Consider the following 19,047-nt stretch of genomic DNA (forward strand, 5'->3'; position numbering starts at 1 on the left):
TAATGCAAATTTCAGTTATGGGTCTCTTGACTGGGACTGCAGGTTGTGTGTGTGGGGGGGTGGTGGTGGATAAAGAGATAAAACCCTCCTACTCCCCACATTGCAATCCCAATATGAATTAGGGCACTGTGGGGCTAGACAGATGGGCAAAAAGGGGTGGTGAGACACTGCCTCGGATGGAGGTTGCAGCAACCGAATGCCGCGGCCTCCAGGAGGCATGCCAAGATGGCACATGGGGTGAGCGGTAGGGTTGCTGAGCGTATAAATGCTCAGCCCCTGTGCACCCCTAGTTCGGACCCAGGCCAGCACAAAGCGCTCGTCTGTCAAGCTGCTGTGTTGGCAATTTGTGTATGTGACCCTGCACTCAAGGGCAATTATGGATGCATACAGTTTTGGCCTTTAAGAGAGTTTATTATATTTCCTAAGATTGACTGTTATCTTTGAAATCCTCACCATTTATAAGACACTTTAGGTTGTAAAGTATTTTTACCATTCTCATCTTGTCTTAACAATTGTCCTGTGTCAAAAGGCACAAATTCAGATCTCAGTGAACTAAGAACTTCCTTTGTAAACAGGTTGTTTGCAAAGGATATTTTAGCTTGTTATTTTCACTTCCAATAGATAAATGCTACATTTATTTTTAGACAGCTGCAATCCCTGTCAAAGCAAAAGGTGCAAAAATGATTCAACAGAGGCAAATGATAATCAACCATATGTAACTATAACCTACCACAATGGGCCAATTCACACTTCATCCAGATGACAAGTAAAACTACAAAGCGTGAAAGCAAAAGCTGACTTTATGGAGCTACACAGTAGAAATGTGCCAGGGAAATATTTGTGGTTATAGCTTCCTTGTGTTTGTCTTTCATGTTTATAGGTATAGGAATCTCCTTCACACTTCACAGCATTCAGTGTGGTTAAATGACATTGTACATCCATGCAACAATTATGCTTGATGCCACATTCAATGTGAATGTTAAGAGATGCTACCCATCTCAGGGTAAATTTACTTTTCCTAAGGAGTACTAGGTAAAACCTTTGTGCCATCTTTTAGAGCAATTGTTGTATGTGTAGTTCTGGACTTAGCTGTTTAGTGCTCCACAGTATGCAGACAGGGTGAAAAGATTTAGCATACTAATTTTAGATATCCGGTGTACATCTGTGAAAGGAAGCCCTGTAAACCCAGAGAGGCAAGGAACAGCAACTGGCAGAAAGAAGTAATCAGTCCACACATCAAGCCTGTTTTTTAGGGAATGCCGAATCAGACCCTAGTAGATCAGATTTAGCTGCTAGCAGGCTGGCAGAAAAATGTTTCCTCTCACCCTCCACACCGATCCTCCAGGCTCCTGAAAATGCTACACCATAAGAGACTAATAAATAGGGTGAAAGTAACAGCATATATAGGAAACCACTGTTTAACCCCACTCCATGTATGTCACTGCCCAATAAATGGAATTGATAAAGATTTAAATGTCTTTTGACTCTTGCAAAGGATAGAGTGCAAGAATTTCAAACCTCCTACTATGAGAAGCCAAACCAACAAACATTAGTACTTACTCAATGGAAACCTTGGAACTTGCGCTCTTGATCATTTTAGGACAGTGTTCATCTGGAGAAGAACTGGAACTGAATTCTACCACTGCAGCTTTCTTGTTCAAGGCGGACTGTGTTCCACTGGGACCCAACAGTGGCATGGACTTGGATTCAGAGGTAGCCAAGAATCCAGTTGGACCTAATACCAAGAGAGTTTCACCATTTCCATTATTGTATATGCTGAAACTAAAATTAGTCCAAAGAAATTTTGGTTATATTCATATAAACAATTATATGTTCAAGAGTGTGCACTGTAAATTTTCCCTTTCACATGCTTCTTTCAAGATTCTCTTGTTGAGCTATCTGAATGAGATCATCAGAAAATAATTACAATATTACAACTATTCTTACAAGAGATGGGAATAAATAAGAATCTATTTCATTTGTTTACATGCCAGCTTTCAGAGTAAAGCTGTCCCAAAATGGTTCACTGAAACAATTACAACAAAACATAACTGAAATAATCCCATTAATTAATGAAACAAAAATCAGCAGCTTAAAAACAATATGTTGTTTATAGTCAAATAAAACAGATTAAAAAACAAAACAAAACAGCAATAGTTTAACTAATAAGCATCAGTCATGCACCTTAGCTTAAAACAGATGGAAACACAAAGGTTTTAAGACCATCTTGAAAGCTAAAAAGGCTGACATAAAAGTTGTTATTTAAGTTAAATACCACTGACATTAATACACTGACTAATTATTAATGTTCACATTTTAAAATTTTTTTTTCACATTTTTGTCATTTTAACTGATGTTCAGAAAAATTAATCTAATGTACTAGCAGCATTTAAAGTAACAAATTAATTTTATAATTGAATAAGGTAACATTAATTAAACATTAATTAAAATAACTAACATTAAACATTAATTAAATAACAAATTAGCATTAATAGTAATGAATTAGTCCCTACACTACAGTTTCTAAGCTCAAATGTATACCAATTGGAATGAAGTTCCACAAATATGGGCCCATCACTGCAAAAGCGCATTCTCTGATGCTAGGCAATTGAACAGAACTCATTAATTATGGGATTGCAAGCTGGGTCTCCAAGACCCATCTTCAGGCCTGGATACTTTTGTATGGGCGCAAGTGGTTCTTCTCATTACCTGATACCAAACAGTTAAGGCTTGAAAGGTCCATCATCGTAAATGTCATCATCATTATCAACAACACGATAATAACATGCAGCTTTTAGGACACCTGTTTGTCATTGTGACTAGGACAACCAGGTGTTAATTTATGAACCAACTGGGGAGAGAACATATCAGCTGAAAAATCACAATGGCTTTAGTGTTAGCGTCTGAACATCCTAGCAGAAGGTTGCCTGTTCTGGCTTTACTGAACAATACTGACAGTTTTAGAGTGTAGCGACATATTATGAAAATGTGGATCAGCTGGAAAAACAATCTGAGTTCCCACAATTAAGGAGGTTTGAAGTGTTAAAAGTTTCAAAAGGAAAGAAATTAGGCCTTTGGAACAGCACTGAGAAAATAATACAATTTATCTGTAGGATCTGAAAAGAGCAAAGTAACCTACTGCTACTATCTTGATCAGTTGTCACTTTTCTCAAGCGTAGAATTCTTTCTAATTCTGTTTCGTTACTGTATGTGTCTAAGGATTTTAGACTTCTTGAACTTGCAGATGTACTGAGTGTTTCCTGAAATAAAAGTTGTTCATAAAAAAGTCATCAAGATGATAGACAAAATTGTTTTGATCATAAAATAAAATTTGTCTTATTGCATGTAATCCAAGCTCAATTATTACAATGCATTGGGCATTTACAGTGCGCCCACATCATACGTGGCTTTCAGCACACACTGAAAGCTGCACCGGAAAAAGCTCTGGCGCTCCCTGGAAGAAGTAATGAGGCGTGTGCCAATGGCGTGTGTGCTGCACCACACCATGGGCATGAGTCCCATTATTTCTAATGGGGCTCCAGCATACGTGGGATTTCCCTTACATAGGGAGAAGGGGGCGGAACGTATCCCCTGAGTAAGGAAAGGGCCCACTGTACATGGGTTTTCCCTGAAGACTATTGAGAAATTCCAGTTCCTTGGAACTGGGCATTGAGAACAGAAAATCATTGTTAATTGGCTCAGTGGCATCACTGGGAGATATAGGGGGTGTGGATCACACAATGTGACACTTTAAGGGAGGTGTCACCATTGCTCTTCAAAAATCCCCTTTTTTGGCAGAAATGGGCTGTGGCATTGGCCTGAGTGCCATTAAAATGTGGAATGAGGTGAGGCTCATTGGGAGGAGAAAGAAAAGGCCTCAGGTGCTTTATAAATTAAATTAATATTTTTAATGTTTTATAAAAAAATTAAAATTTATTTTTTTAAAAAATTAATTATTTTAACAATTTCTTTAAAAACATCACCTTTTACCAAATTTTCACTTCAAACCTATGAAACCATGTATATGTAAATACATTGAGGCAGTACCTATGATATTGTAATTTAAAAGTATAATTTTAATTTTTCTAGTTTTCTTAGGTCACAATGATTCAGTGATATGCAGGAATTACAATTAATGAGTACCATGTCCAAAAAAACATTTCTAAGGATTCCACATAGTGTGGGATTGGAGGAGATCAAAGGGGATTGTGAGACCATCCCCTAGGATTGGGTGATGCCAATCCTAGTTACGCCACTAAATTGGCTTCCAGTTTGTTTCCAAGATCAGTTTTTGAGCTTTGAATCTTGGCTTTGTGGATATGAAGATCATTCAAACAATTTCTATTGAAAAATTAGCTGTCATGAGATTTTGTTTTTGTCTCTGCACAAAAGCAAAAGGATAGCTTCTTTTTTTCCTTTTATGAATCCCCCCCAAAAAAACCCTTTGTTGTGTGCAAAATACATTGCTTTTGCACATCTTTTTCATACTAAACTCTGTATTTTGCAGAAAACAAACGGTTTTTCGTTTTACTTTTTTGAGGGGGACATCAAATCCAGAATATGAAAAAAAAATGCACAAAGATGTTACCCAACTGGAATATGATTTTTTTTCATTCTTGCATGCAATAATGAAACAATCAAAGATTTATATTCTTTCTGTGTATTAGGATATCTGTAGAACTTCGAGTTTCAATATGGGCCTGTCCATTTGTTCAGGTCTTTATTGGAATCCATCCACTTGGTATCCTTAGGAGATTGCTTTCCTGGCAGTGGTGACTTACTGTAGAATATTTTCCTCACAAGAAAGTGCCTAGTCATTATTTTGTTAAGTTTTTAGATATTGATACCCAAATCCATCTCCCAGGCTCTCCTGAATATGTACAAAGGCTTCACCATCATCACTACTGTATCATGTATGTTGTTGTTGTTGTATGACTCCAAAGCATTTTTGACTTTGCCATAACTATAACTGAATGGTGAACCTATCATGGGATTTTCTTAGCAAGATGGTGAACCTATCATGGGATTTTCTTAGCAAGATTTGTTTGGGGGGGGGGGGGAGGTTGCCATTGCCTTCTTCCAAAACTGAGAGTGTGTGACTTGCCCAAGGTCACTTAGTGGTTTTCCATGACTGAGCGGGGATTCAAACTGTGGTCCCCAAAGTTGGAGTCCAACACTTAAACCACAATACTGTCTTGGTCCAGGTTTCAGAGGGAGAGAAGAAATGCTGGACCTGATCCGCTTCCCCACCACCATTCCCTTCTCCTTTTGTGTTGTGTCTTTTTAGATTGTAAGCCTGAGGGCGGGGAACCATCTTATTAAAAATAAAAATTGTAAGCTGCTCTGATAGCCTTTAGGGCTGAAGGGCAGGGTATAAATACAACAACAACAGCAACAACAACAACACAACATACTGTATTGGTTCTCTATCACATTTGTACAGAAAGCCATAACAAAGTAATGACAGACAAGTTTCCTAGCAGGGCCTCCAAATGCCTGGGTCTGACCTTAGTGAGGACATGAAGGCTCCAAGAAAAATGTTTTTGTGGGTTTTTCAGGTTATGTGGCCATGTTCTAAAATAAATTATTCATGATGTTTCACTGGCATCTGTGGCTGGCATCTTCAGAGAATGGTGGCATGGAAGTGAGTGTCTCTCATTTTCCTTGGTTCATGTTTGAACACTACATTTGGTGGTCCCTATGTAGACTTGTCCACAGCTGCATGGTATGTGGTAAATTCCTGCGGCCACAAGAGGGTCCCTCCTGTCCTTCACTGAGCGAAGCATTTGCTGGATTTTCTTAGTTGGTTTATAGATCATCTAGGGGTTGTGTTTTCTCACCAGTTTCCCTATTCTGTCTGTGACTCCTTTGATGTATACTAAAAGTACCTTCCCTTTGGGTAGTTATTTGTCTTCAGTCCTCTGGGTTTTTCTGGGTCTGGCAGCCCTTCTGATGTCTGAGTTGGAGTAACTATTAGCCTATAGAGACCAGTCTAGGTGCTGCAATTCATCTTCCAGGAAATGGAGTTCACAAAATCTTTTGGCCCGGTCTACCAATGTTTTTTATTGTGCTTCTTTTTTGGAGTTCTCGTGTAGGTATCTGTCCATATTTGTAGGTTTTCTGTATACTGTGTGGCCCAAATGTTGGTTCGGGTTGTGGATGACCAGGACATCCAAGAATGGCAATGTTCCTTCCTTTTCTTTTTTCATTGTGAATTGGATGTTCGGATGTTGTTCAGATGGTTCAGAAAAACAGTCAGATCTTCTTCTCCATGGCTCCATATGGTGAACGTGTCATCCACATATCAGAACCCTGTTATGGGCTTTTTGGGTGCTGTAAATATTGCCATTCGGTTTACACACTGTACACATTGAACATGCACATTATTTATTTAGTGTACACTGGTGGTACTAAATAAATAAATAATAGCAATAGTAAATTACACGATATTTGGTAGGTTCTTCACACTTTATCCCCTTTGACGATTCCTCTTCCTGCCATGGAACTGTATTCCTTAGCCTGCACGTGGTATACCTTGATTCTGCCCAAGCCATCCTGAAAATGATGATTATGAAGCCCATAATTCTTAAAATTGGCACATCTTGAAAGACTTTAGAAAAACAGCACTTAATTTGCAATGTTTCCCTCAATTAAGTTAAATCCTGCATTTTGTTAGTATTCTGAATTTAACAGAGCAGTCATATTATTAACAAGTAACTCCTAGTTATTGTGCTCATGCTACGGATCTAGTGGCAAAGCTTGTTTTACATGAAGCGTGAAATGGAACAAATTAATATCACTTTGTTTACCACAATTATACGAAGGCCTACATGAAATGCATAATTAGCACAGTAACAATATGCATATAAGTATTTAGCTTTATGCCTCCCAACCCTATTTTTCTGTCTCACTGTGCTAATGACTAGCCTTGCTAACACACCAGAAGTTGGTTTTCTAAAGTGCTCCTTTTAGTTCTATTAGAGAAAAGATTTGCAAGGCGGAAGTTAGATCCTATTATAGCAGGTACCGAGGCTCCTATTCAGTCCAAGGACTTGGCTGAGATCTTTGGAAGGAAAGGAGGCATTCACAATATATTCTATAATTGCTCATATGAGCTCACAAAATTACACAAGAGCAATACCCACAAGAACATTCTGAATATCTGTCTGCATCCATACAGAAAGCTTTTCATTGAAGATGCAAGGAAAACAAGTGTTATAGAGGGCTGTTGTTTTTCTTCTTACCAGAATTCCCTTTAGCTCTTTCATTGCACTCTCAGAGGCTTTGGGCACTTCTGGCTGTAATTAAAAACAAAACACTCATCTATGTAATTTGATTTTGCAGATGCTAAATAATGCATTCAAGAGTGTGCAAGAGCAAAACCACATTCTCTAGGAAAATTATAAGGAGTGAGATTCCACAAGGGAGACTTTATCTGAAGTACACTAGACTGGATTGCAGTAATACAAACTGGATGAACCTTAATAGTATAAAAAGGTATGGGGAATGTAATGTGTGTGTGTGTGTGTGTGTGTGTGTGTGTAGAACGAAATGCCTAGAATCTCTCTGGCTGCCTCTGCACTGCAGAAATAATCCAGTTTGATATCACTTTAACTATAATAGTTCAGTACTATTCTGGGAGTTGTAATTTCATGAGATATTTAGCCTTCTCTGTCAGAGAGCTCTGGTGCCCCAACAAACTACAATTCTCAGAATTCCACAGATTGACTTATGGTAGCAAAAGTGATGTCAAACCAGATTATTACTGCAGTGTAGATGCAGCCTTTGATTTTAATTAAAAAAAAAACAAGAAAGAAGGAGAAGATGTGGGGAGAGTAATCTTAAAACCTGGTCATATAAGATTGCATTAACTGTATAAAGCCATGTTGTCCTGGGAGTTGCAGTTCAAAACCAATTTTTTCAGACTGCTCCCCCCTTCCACTAAGCTAATTTACTTCATTTTTAGTGAGTCAACCTATGATTGATTCATATGATACTACCTAAACTTAAGAAACAGGAGGATTATTCCTACCAAAAGATTGTTCCTGTCAGGGATTTGAAGGGTTAAAACACAGCACACAGGGAAATGCTTGATGTGTGTGTGTTTGGCCATGAGCATTCAGCAGAGTGGCAAGGCTGATCAAGCTCAGCTGAAGCTCATTGTCTCAAGGACACTTCAGTGCCCAAGTGCACGTAGCCATGGATGATGAAACCATGTGTCTAGATTGCACAGGAGACACATGACATGGCTACACACCTGAACTCACTGGGTTTGAGAGACCACATGGTCTGGAGACTATATAAGCCCAGGGGTTGCAAGGGTGTGGTGTGGGTTAGTAGAAGGAGTTGGATTGGTATGGTTTGGAGTTTTAGAGATCTAGTTTTGTATTATAGCACTGTGAATAAAGAGCACTTTGGGGACTTTGTTTCTCTGGTGGTTTATCAGAAGAAGCTACAGCATCGGTTTACTGTGTGTCCCCGGAGGTTCCTGCACTGCTGCAGTTCCTGGAAGACACCCTGTTGCTGTCATCCCAAATTGGACTTTGGAGCCACGCTTCTGCTTCTGGAAATTTGCCAGCTCTGCTTCAAGGGTCTGATTTAACCCCAGGACTCGTTTGAGTTGCTGACAGTGGTTGTTGGACCCCAGCAGTTGCATTGACAGTTCCACTGTTGCCTGTAATAGGGACTGGTCTTGTCTCCAGCTATATCATGAAAATACATGGCTTGTTTAAATAAAGGGTGGACAACTGCACATGGCTAGGGAGGATTGCATTATCCACCAGGAGGGCTTAGTGGGCTTCACACTCCCTACAAGAATGTTTTTTCTTTTGACCCAAAATGGTACCTAGGTATTAAGGGCCAAAATTTTTGTCCCAGGAAATGCATGTTTTAATAATATGAAGTGAGTATAAGTCACTTTCTGTTTCAAAAAGGCCTTTTAAAAACCCATGGGGTCCTGGGGAACCACAAAAATGGCTTGTAGTGGTCTGTATGCACTTTGCTCACCCTTCATTTTCATATGAAGACCTCAGGATGGTATAAAATAAAATCAATTTGAACAGTTTGAAACATCTTTGTAAATGACTTGGATGATGGAATAGAGAACATGCGTATCAAATTTGCAGACTATATCAAATTAGGAGGGGTAGCTAATACCCCAGAGAACAGGACCAGAATTCAAAGGCCCAGGACAGATGGGCCCTTTGTGGTGTGGCAGCAGCACAACTAGAGTTAGGGACTGTGTGGCAACTGCACAGTCCCTAACCCTAGCATGTACTGGCGGCATTATAATGGGGGCGCCCCTTATACACAGGCACCACCATTATGATGTAATGGAAGCATAGCGTCCGCACATTGTGCAGCGCCAGTTACGTCACAAGTGTGCCATTGGCGCATCTGTGATGTAAATATGATGGTGGAAAAGGAACCCGTTTCATCAGGTAGATGAATGGTTGATAAAACTCAATGAGATTAGAGATATTGATAAAGTATTATACATGTTGGAGGATAAGAAAAGAAACAATATAGAAAAGGATTGGATACAGATTGTGGCATACTGGGGAAAAAGGTGGGGTTTTGATAAAAATATGATTTAACACTGTTTATAATTGTCATGGTTTAATGATGGAAGGATATATATAGATGTAGACCAGAAGAACGAATATTTTCAAAGAAATCAAAGTTATAAATTTTTTGGGTAAATATAATTTGGAGAATACATTGGATCCTACATTGTTCTTCTTCTTTTTTTGGTAAGGATAGAATTGTTATAGCTTATTAACGAAGGCTGGAGGATAGGACTTATGATATGGTATGTTAATTAATATTGGAATGTAAGGAATATTTGCAAGAAACAGGAAAAGTGCGATAAGCAACACATGAATGACACCAGAATGGGAAGTGAAGGAAAAAGAAGATAAAGAAGACCAATGTATATGTATGTTTTACCTTTCTTTGGTATGTGGTGATGTAGGTGATGAAATGCTTAATAAAGATAATTTGAAGGAAAGAAAAAGAACCTGTTTTTTCCAGGTTCTTTTTCCTCTGGAGTGCAGCGGCATAGTTTGGCAGCTGTGGCTTCCCTCCGGAGGAAATTAGGCCACCGGGCCATAATGACCTTAACAGATTAGAAAGCTAGGCCAAAACTATCAAAATGAATTTCAATAGAGAGGAATGCAAGCTACTATACTTAGGCAGAAAAAATGAAATACATAGATATAGGATAGGTGATATCTGGCTTGACAACAGTACATGTGAAAGAGATCTAGGAATCCCAGTAGACCACAAGATGAACACAAGTCAGCATGTGATGCAGCCACTAAAAAAACCAATGTGATTTTAGGCAGCATCAATAGGAGTGTAGTGTCCAGACTGAGGGAAGTACAGTACACTCTCCATATCCACAGACTTACCATCTGTGGATTTGAGCATTCGTGGATGGCAAGCCCATTGGGTGGTGGGCAGTGGCAGAGGAGGATGAGGAGGAAGGAAAAGGAGGACAAGCAGTATCAGGGTGACAGAGAGGGTAAGAGGAAGATGGGGAGGTGGAGGAGGTGGGGAAAAGGAGGAATGAAAAGAAGGAGAAAGAGTGAAGAAGAGGAAGAGGAGGAAGGCGGAGGAAGTGGGGTAAGAGAAAGAGGAGGGAGGAGGAAGAGTGAAGAGGAGGATGAGGAAGAAAAGGAGGGCAAGCAGTGGCAGGTTGATGGAGGGGGTAAGAGGAGGAGGATGGGGCAGGAAAGAGAAGGAGGAGGAGGAGAAACAGCCAAAGTAGTGGTGACAGGAAAGAGGAGGAGGAAGTGGAGGAAGCAGGGAAGAGGAAGAAGAGGTACCCCCACTGCCGCCTACTACGGTGAGTGCGGTGAGGCTGGCATCAGGGGTGATGGTGGACAAAGTGCCATTGTCCTCAATGGTGGCACGGCTGTGTGGCCGCACCACCACTGACTACTATGGGACTTGAGCATCCACAGATTTTTGTATCCGCAGGGGTGGGGGATGGGTCCAGAATATATATAAGTCCTGTATTGAAACATCTTCACTGGCTACCAGTTCATTTTCAAACATAATTGAAACTGCTGGTCATGACCTACAAAGCCCTACACAGCTTAGGTCCAGACTATTTGAGAGACCGTATCTCCCCATACGAACCACCTAGAGCCCTAAGGTCCTATGGAGAAGGCTTTCTCTTGGTCCCATTACCATCCCAGGTTCATTTGGTGAGGACACAAGAGAGAGCTTTCTCAGTGGCTGTTCCCAGCCTGTGTACTCCCTTCCACAGGAGGCTAGGCTGACCCCCTGCCTGCTGGCCTTTCACCAACAAGCAAAAACATTTTTATTCCAGTAAGCTTTTAAAAATCATGCAGGTCTGGTTGGGGGTGGGGGTGGTTCAGATTTTTTTTAACCTTTGTATGTTTTAAAATTTTTATGTTTTTAAAAATTAACTTTTTACTGTTTTAATTAGGCTAGTTTAATTGTTTTTTAAAATATTGTTTTAATGTTTTTATATTCTGAGCCGCCTTTGGTCTCTTTTTGTGACAATAATGGGATATAGATAGATAGATAGATAGATAGATAGATAGATAGATAGATAGATAGATAGATAGATAGATCCCCCACAGATACTGAGGGCCCACTGTAATAGTGCCACTCTATTTTGCTTTGGTCAGACCTCACCAAGACTACTCTGTCATGTTCTGGGCACCATAATTCAAGAAAGATATTGACAAGTTGAAACATGTCCACAGGATGGTGACCAAAATGGCAAAAGATCTGGAAACCATGCCCTATTTGGAGTGGCTAAGGGATCTGGATATGTTTAGCCTAGGGAACAGAAAGTTAAGAGGTGGCATGATAGTTATGGTTAAATATTTGAAAGAATGTCCTATTGAGGATAGAGCAAGCTTCCCCCCCCCCTGCTGCTCCAAAGACTAGGACACAGAGCAATGGATTCAAACTCCAAGAAAAGAGATTCCACCTAAATATTAGGATGAACTTCCTGATTGTAATTGCTGTTCAACAGTGGAATATGCTCCCTGGAGGTTTTTAAACAGAGGCTGAATGACCATCTGTTGGGAGTGCTTTGATTGTGTCTTCCTGTATGGCAGGGTGTTGGACTCAATGGCCCTTGTGGTCTCTTCCAGCTGTAATGTATGATTCTATGAAATGATTTAAAACAATATATTGTATTTTAAATAATAAAGGCATGTTAAGACACGGCAGTTAAAAAGCATTTAAAACCATTCAATACTACTCTCATGTGCAAATTTGGCTGAAATCAAAAGCTCAAGTAAATAGCCATGTTTGTATTTGGCCCTGGAATGACAGAATTGTTGGTAAAAAATTAAGCCACTAAAGTGACTGTATACCTTTTTCACTATGTTTCGATTATTAGAGCCCGAAGAGATGGGGGAAATAAGCCCATTTTCAGGTAGCTTCGAAGTGCGGCATTTTGATGCTACACATCATGAAGCTGCTCAGAAGTTGGGCGGCTGCCCAGACATGAGTGGCTTCATGACGCCCCAGCAGCAAGGTGTTTACATGCTGCATACTTCCAGAGCACCATGAAGCTGCCATGGGACTGCAGCAGGGCTGGCAAAGCTGGCTTTTTCCTGGCTGAAAAAGGAGCAGATCTTATCCGCTCCTTTTTTTGTCTGGGTTGAAGGCTGATTGCCATGGCCCCAATTCGTCTTCAGAAGGGGCAGCTTCAAGCCTCCCTTTCTTGCCAGTCTGTTTTCCCCATAAGTGTTCTCTCTCAGTCCAGAGGACTGCATCAGGAGTCTACTGTTTTACTGGAATAGGGGGATTGGGCAGCTGTTACATTAATACACAAAGAAGAACTTCTGAGGAGATGGCCAATTTTACCTAAATGCTGCTCCCAGTTTTAGATGAAAGCTACTGATAACAAACCTTTGTCTTAGAACGGTTGGTCTGATTAACAGGTCTAAGGTGAACACCCTTTTTAATTCTATCCATCATTTCTTCCACAGCTTGTCTCTTCAGATCTGTTACTTCTCCTGTTTCCAATGAAAGAAAGAAATCAAACTAAAAAAGTGATTCTTTTATTAAATGTATTATTTTAAAAAAGCTTCATTTATATACCATTTCATACTGAACTAACAGTGTCTAAGTGGTTTACAACTGTAAGCTAATTGCCCCCAACAAGCTGGGCACTCATTTTAGTGACCTCGGAAGGATACAAGCCTGAATCAAGCTTGAGCCCTGGCTAGTATTGAACTGGTGACCTTATGGTTTTGAGTGAGTGGCTGCAGTACAGGCATTTAACCACTGCGCCACCAGGGCTCCTGGAGGTTTTAAGGGCACAATGCAGAATGATTGCTGTAAACATTTTTAAAATTTTATGATTGTTCTAAATACTTTCCCATGTTGCAGTTTATAATTGCATATAAAAACAAACAGAAGGGAGACAGCAACCCAAAACCAAGCCAAGCCAAACCAAAAGTACAAATTCTTTGTTCTTAACAAGAGCAGTCTTAAGAAGAAGGTTCCTCAGCCTTGCACAGCTGGTTTTAAGGGTTTACAGAGAACTGTAGAGGGATGGAATTATTCACTGATTTTGTTCTCAGTGGAAGCAACAAGTAATTTTAGCATTTTTCTATGTGCTGTAAGGAATCCTTTGAAACCTACTCAGTGAGTAGGTTTGAAGACTATTTGCAGTTTGGGACTTATTCAACACAAAATTAGGAAGTAGGTTCTTTTGCACAGAATACTGAATTTTCTGTGCAGGAAACAGCATTTTATATACAGAAAATAGCTGAAATACTATTTTCTGTACAAAAAATTCTGCTTCCTACATAGAAAGTACTGTTTCCTGTATTAAAATTTACAGGTTTTCTGGTAGGTGAGGTGATCCTGCACATATTTTGCACAGAATGAATTCTGAACTGCAAAGATTTTTATCACTCCCAGATTATCCTTAATAGAGTTGAGAAACATACGTTTTGACAATTTTTGAATATTTTCAAATATTCTTTCCATTAGTAGGACTGCGAGAAAGAGAGGAATTGTCAGTTCTGATGGAAACAATGAGAACCAGTGGAAATACGCCTGTCAGTATCTGACTACAGAAATTATAACAATGTACTTCTGACATTAAAAAGGTGAAATATTGACAGCTTTACAGTAACTAAAAAATCCCATTTCTGATAAAGTAAAAAAACAACAACCCACACCTTTAAATGATCATGATGCTATTTTACAAGAGATGAATAATACCATTTAATTAGATCATGACATATTTAACTGAAAAGTGACAGTGAAATATGGGTGATGTTCAGATTTGCTATAATATCTGATTCAAATGTAATATGTGATAAACGTAACATTCTCTCAGTATATTTTTGATCTACAAAAAATATTTTTGCTGGGAATGTATTTCAAGTCAGTGGTTTAAAGCTGAACATCTATTTAACTAGAACTGGAATTTTAAGTCCTTAATGGACAACAACAGTCACAATGAATCTAGTTATAATAACTCAGTCAAATAGCAGCTTTCTCAATTTTAGCATACACCCAAATCATTTATAGAGCTAGCAATTTATTGTGCAAGTTAGGGTTGGTCACAGCTGCTAAAAACAACAAATTTATCAAAAAGCATACTGTGTTCAAAACAATTAATTAAGGGCACAATCCCATGCATGCTTTCTCAGAAATAAATCCAATTAAGTTCAAGCAGAATGGCTTCCAAGGGAATGTACATAGGATTGCACTCTAAAAATCCTGTGGTGTCCAAAGGATTAAGTCTTCGGTTGTGGCATAAATGTTCAATGAACCACAGATCACTTCATCCTATTCATTTCATGTTATCCTTCATTAGCATGCTATTGTCTACAGATGACTACTATTTAGAGATGGAAAAACTGCACGCCTGGCAAAAGGTATTCTATTACCAATGAACCATTACCCAGAGAAAAGTTACTTTTGAGGACTACAACTCCTCAAATTTATCAGCCAACCTGGCCATTGGCCATGATGGTGTGAGGATGTGGGGTATCATAATACCCAAACATAACTTTCCTGAGCTCTACTATTAGTAGTAAAGGTAAAAGTTTTCACTTTGACAAGGCTGTCAAGTCATGTCTGACTGTAGGGCTGGTGCTCATCTTCGTTACTAAATCAAAGAGCCAGGGTAGTCAAAGACAACTCTGTGACTATGTGGCCAGCATGACTGCACAGAACTCTGTTACCTTCCCTCTGAAGTGGCACTTATTTAGCATATTTTCCGATGTATAAGACAACCCCCAACTTTTCCAGTTAAAATATAGAGTTTGGGATATACTTGCCATATAAGACTACCCCTCTTCCAACACTCACCAAATAAAAATTAAAAAAAACATCAGATTTGATTTCAATATGGTAATTTTAATTCAAATACTTATGACATGCAGGTACTTAGCAGGAAAACATGTATGCAAAGCCTGCTTGGTTTGGTCAGCTCTCCCTGCCTGCCCAGCCCTCCCTATCTCCAAGACTATCAGAGCGGTAGTGGCCCTTTTTTCCCATACCCTGGGCGTCCCAGACGCCTGCAGCTTGCTCCGCCCTTCACTTACACCTTCCTGGTGAGGCACCCCCTCATCTTGTCATCTGGACTGCGTTAAGTCACTTCTTTCCACGAATCCTGGTTAGTGGATTTTCTTCTACCATACTTGTACAGCACCGCCCTTGTTGCTTTCATACGGTCACCGATATGGTGGGGATGCGGCCATGGCTGTTTTTGAGCTCCCCCCACCATATGCAGCGACTGCAGATTCTCCAGTCTGGCTCAGAAGTTTCATCACCCACCCTATAACATGACACCCAACGTATAAGACGACCCCGACTTTTGAGAAGATTTTCCGGGGTTAAAAAGTAGTCTTATATGCCAGAAAATACAGTATCTACTTTGCAGAAGCTGGGACTAGTGATGGGAGCTCACCATCACACAGTGCATGGGTCTCAAACTGCTGACCTGCTGATCTTGTAGAATCAGTGTCTTAACTACTGTGCCACTGCATCCCTATACTATTAATATGCAGAGTCAAATCCAAGCAGGTTAAATGAAAAAGGGGAAAAGCTCTAACCAGAGTGGGTCTAATAAGATAGGTAATTATTCAGACAGGGAGAGTACAAAATGGGATCACCTCATATCTGAATTAGAGAAGCTCCAATTCAATGTAGGGAAACCCACTGTTCAAACTTGCCCAGACTCTAACTGAATTCTTTCTCTGCTTCTACAAATACTGTACCTTGGGATCATGTGATTTCCTACCCTGTAATTCGTGGATGCAATGGAGAGCTCCTGCTCCATGTGGCCTCTCCCGGACAGCACATAACTGTCAGATATCTACAGCTAGTAATCATGGGTCTTCTTCAGAGAAAAAAGTACAAATGAAAGCATAGGGGACCAAGAGCTGTGTGACTAGCCTCCTCAATTCTGATAAAGAAAAAAAAGTGAAGGGTTTTGAAAACCTACCTGATTGAATGGCTTTTAACGCACATGTTTTTATTGCTCATGCTTCAATTTTATTACTTTAGTTCTGGAAACGCCCCCCCCCCCCCATAAAAACTGGCTGAAATACAATGGTACTATTTTTTTTATGATGAATGTTAAAGTTTGTTATAATATTATATTATTGTACTTTTAGTTTAAAATTGTATTCTATTCACCACCTTGCGAGGACTTGATTCAGAAAGATGGATTGTGATATTAAACGAGGAAATAAACACCTGTTTGAGAATATCTATTTTGGTAACCAGCATAACACAGTGGTTTAAGTGTTGGACTATGACTCTACAGACCAGGATTCAATTCCCATTTGGCCATGAAACCCATTGGATAACCTTGGGCAAATCACAGTCTCTCAGCTTCAGGGGAAGGCAATGGCAAACCTCCTCTGAACAAATCTTGCCAAGAAACCCCCTTAATAGGTCTACTTTATGGTTGCCATAAGTCAGAAACTACTTGAAGGTATGCAGCACACACACATTTGGGTAGCAGACAAGTTCCCTGCTCCCTGCAGCGGGAACCAGTGAGGTTTGTGGGTAAAAGTTGTGTTGTGTTGGGAAGGTTAAGTAGAGTTTAGCAAATATTCCTCGGTCTCTCAGACTGCTCTTCTATCTTGGTTTTGGAACAGACACATTATAGGGAACCCTGTAAGTACCATGGGCGTGTGAGCTGTTTTTGGCCTACAAGGGAAGAAGCAGAACTCGTGGTGGTTCAGAGACAAAGATGGACAGAAGAGGGTACCAGGAAATTTTATTTGTGGAAATATATATGGAACAGAGGAAATAAGGGAAAAGGAGTAATACGTTGCAGACGTGAGGTAATTTTGAGAAGAGGGAGAAAGGAAAAGTGTACTGTAAGTAGGGATCTAAAGAATGTTCATGCTTTTTTAAAAACTCAACAAAAAAGAGAACACATCTGGAGAAGTGTTATGCATTTTTCAGTCTTTTTTTTATTTCAGGATGTTATATCAACATTTCATTAGCACCAAAAGATATTCATTTTGTGCAAAACAATGTTTTTGTACAAAAATATATTTTATTAATGCAGAATGCAATTTTTGTGCAAACATGTATTTTCCACAAAATAATTCGTTGTGCCACTTATTTTTTGTAAGCAGTCCTGAAATATAAAACAAACAAAACAAAACTTAAAAATGTAGAAAACTCTTATTAGCTCCTCTAGAAGAAGAAAATATTTAAACCATTTTGTTCTTGTGTGAAAGATTGAAACAAAAGAAGGTTTACATCTTTAGCTGTGAGGCACACATAAAAGGAGAGTACTACTGAATGCTTTAGCCAAACTGAATTAAATACAAGAATGATTTTATTTGTACATTACAATTAAAATACATCCTTCTAGCAAGAGTTCAAAGTTGCATACATTGCTCTCCTCTCCAACACTTTAAACTCAAAACAACCCTGTGAGACAGTTTAAGTTGGAAGGAAATAACTGACTCAAGGTCACCCAGAGAACTTCATCTTCTTCCCAGTTCAGATCCAAGACTCTATCCGCTGCACAACAGATACAATACCAAAAAGACCCACTTGAATTAATATGAATAGAAAGTTACCTGCAAAATAATTTGAGTTTCATGCCTAAGTAGCTGCAGCCTAAGTAGCTGTTAGGCTTATAGACAGATTTTTTAAAAACAAAATATGGAATACACTGTTAATAGCATAACTGCCTTGGCTGAGAATATACCCATTTACAGAATGGTTGTTACAATGGACTAGTCAGCAATACCCATCTCACAGAAAGCAATCTGGCAAGACTGAATGACAAAAAAATAAAATAAAAAAATAACCCTGTTTAATAAGCTGACTATAAGGAAGACATGAGACTTCAAAATCCCAAACAGAAAACCACTCCTTCCTAGCTGTCTGCACCCATTTCACAGAAGACAAACTCTATCTGTCTACCCCCATCCCCTGTTGCTCACTCTTTTATTCTCTTTCTTCCCCTTTCTTTGGATCATCCCTCCATATTTGCAGCTTTGATATTTGTGGATTTGATTATTCACGGATTTGATTAATATGTTCTCTCAAGGAATATCTAGGCCCTGTGCTCAACTTGAACTAAAAGTTGCACTGACCTAGAGATTCTTAGAGAGAATACTCTACTAGGCATTTGAAGCTCCTCCAGTGCAGTTCTATGGTCAGTGTCACTGGAAGACCTAGAGATTCCTAGAAAGGTGTCCTATCAGGTAGAAACATGGTGTTTTTGTTATTTGAGGTTTTTCCATATTCATGGGGGTCTTGTGCCCCTAACCCTTGCGAATATGGAGGGACAAGTGTATATCATCCCTGTAATACTTTTGATCCTTCAGTCTAGGGTATACTGGCACAGGATTGCTTTGGGGTTTTTTTTATGTAGGCCTGTAAGTAAAAACCTAAGAAGGAACAGAGGAGGAATAGACAGAGAATCAGTACAGTCCTTGGAGACAATTTTGTCTGGATTACTTTGAAAAGATAAGTTATCTGTTGTGGAGTGAAGCAGATAGACTGATGGTTCCCATGGAAGGTCTCACAACATGATGAAGTGGCCATAGG

The 19,047-nt window shown here is 39.5% G+C and overlaps 1 protein-coding gene across 3 annotated transcripts in view; it reads right to left on the minus strand.

Annotated features, from left to right (window-relative positions):
• SHTN1 (shootin 1) overlaps positions 1–19,047 on the minus strand; it is a 160,833-nt gene that overhangs the window by 47,786 nt on the left and 94,000 nt on the right. For all 3 annotated transcript variants that reach the window (XR_016280057.1, XM_089510014.1, XM_089510013.1), the window contains exons 13-16: positions 12,904–13,010; positions 7,245–7,298; positions 3,140–3,260; positions 1,561–1,735 (exon numbers count right to left, since the gene is read on the minus strand). Coding sequence is in view for 2 of the 3 variants with exons in the window: in XM_089510014.1 (XP_089366140.1) it covers positions 1,561–1,735; positions 3,140–3,260; positions 7,245–7,298; positions 12,904–13,010 (457 nt within the window). In the remaining variant the exon portion in view is untranslated. The remainder of the gene's footprint in view (positions 1–1,560; positions 1,736–3,139; positions 3,261–7,244; positions 7,299–12,903; positions 13,011–19,047) is intronic.

This window comes from Sceloporus occidentalis, unplaced genomic scaffold (genome assembly GCF_023333645.1).
Source record: "Sceloporus occidentalis isolate IW3139 unplaced genomic scaffold, rSceOcc1.0.p SCAF_2, whole genome shotgun sequence".
Classification (NCBI taxonomy): Eukaryota; Metazoa; Chordata; class Lepidosauria; order Squamata; family Phrynosomatidae; genus Sceloporus; species Sceloporus occidentalis.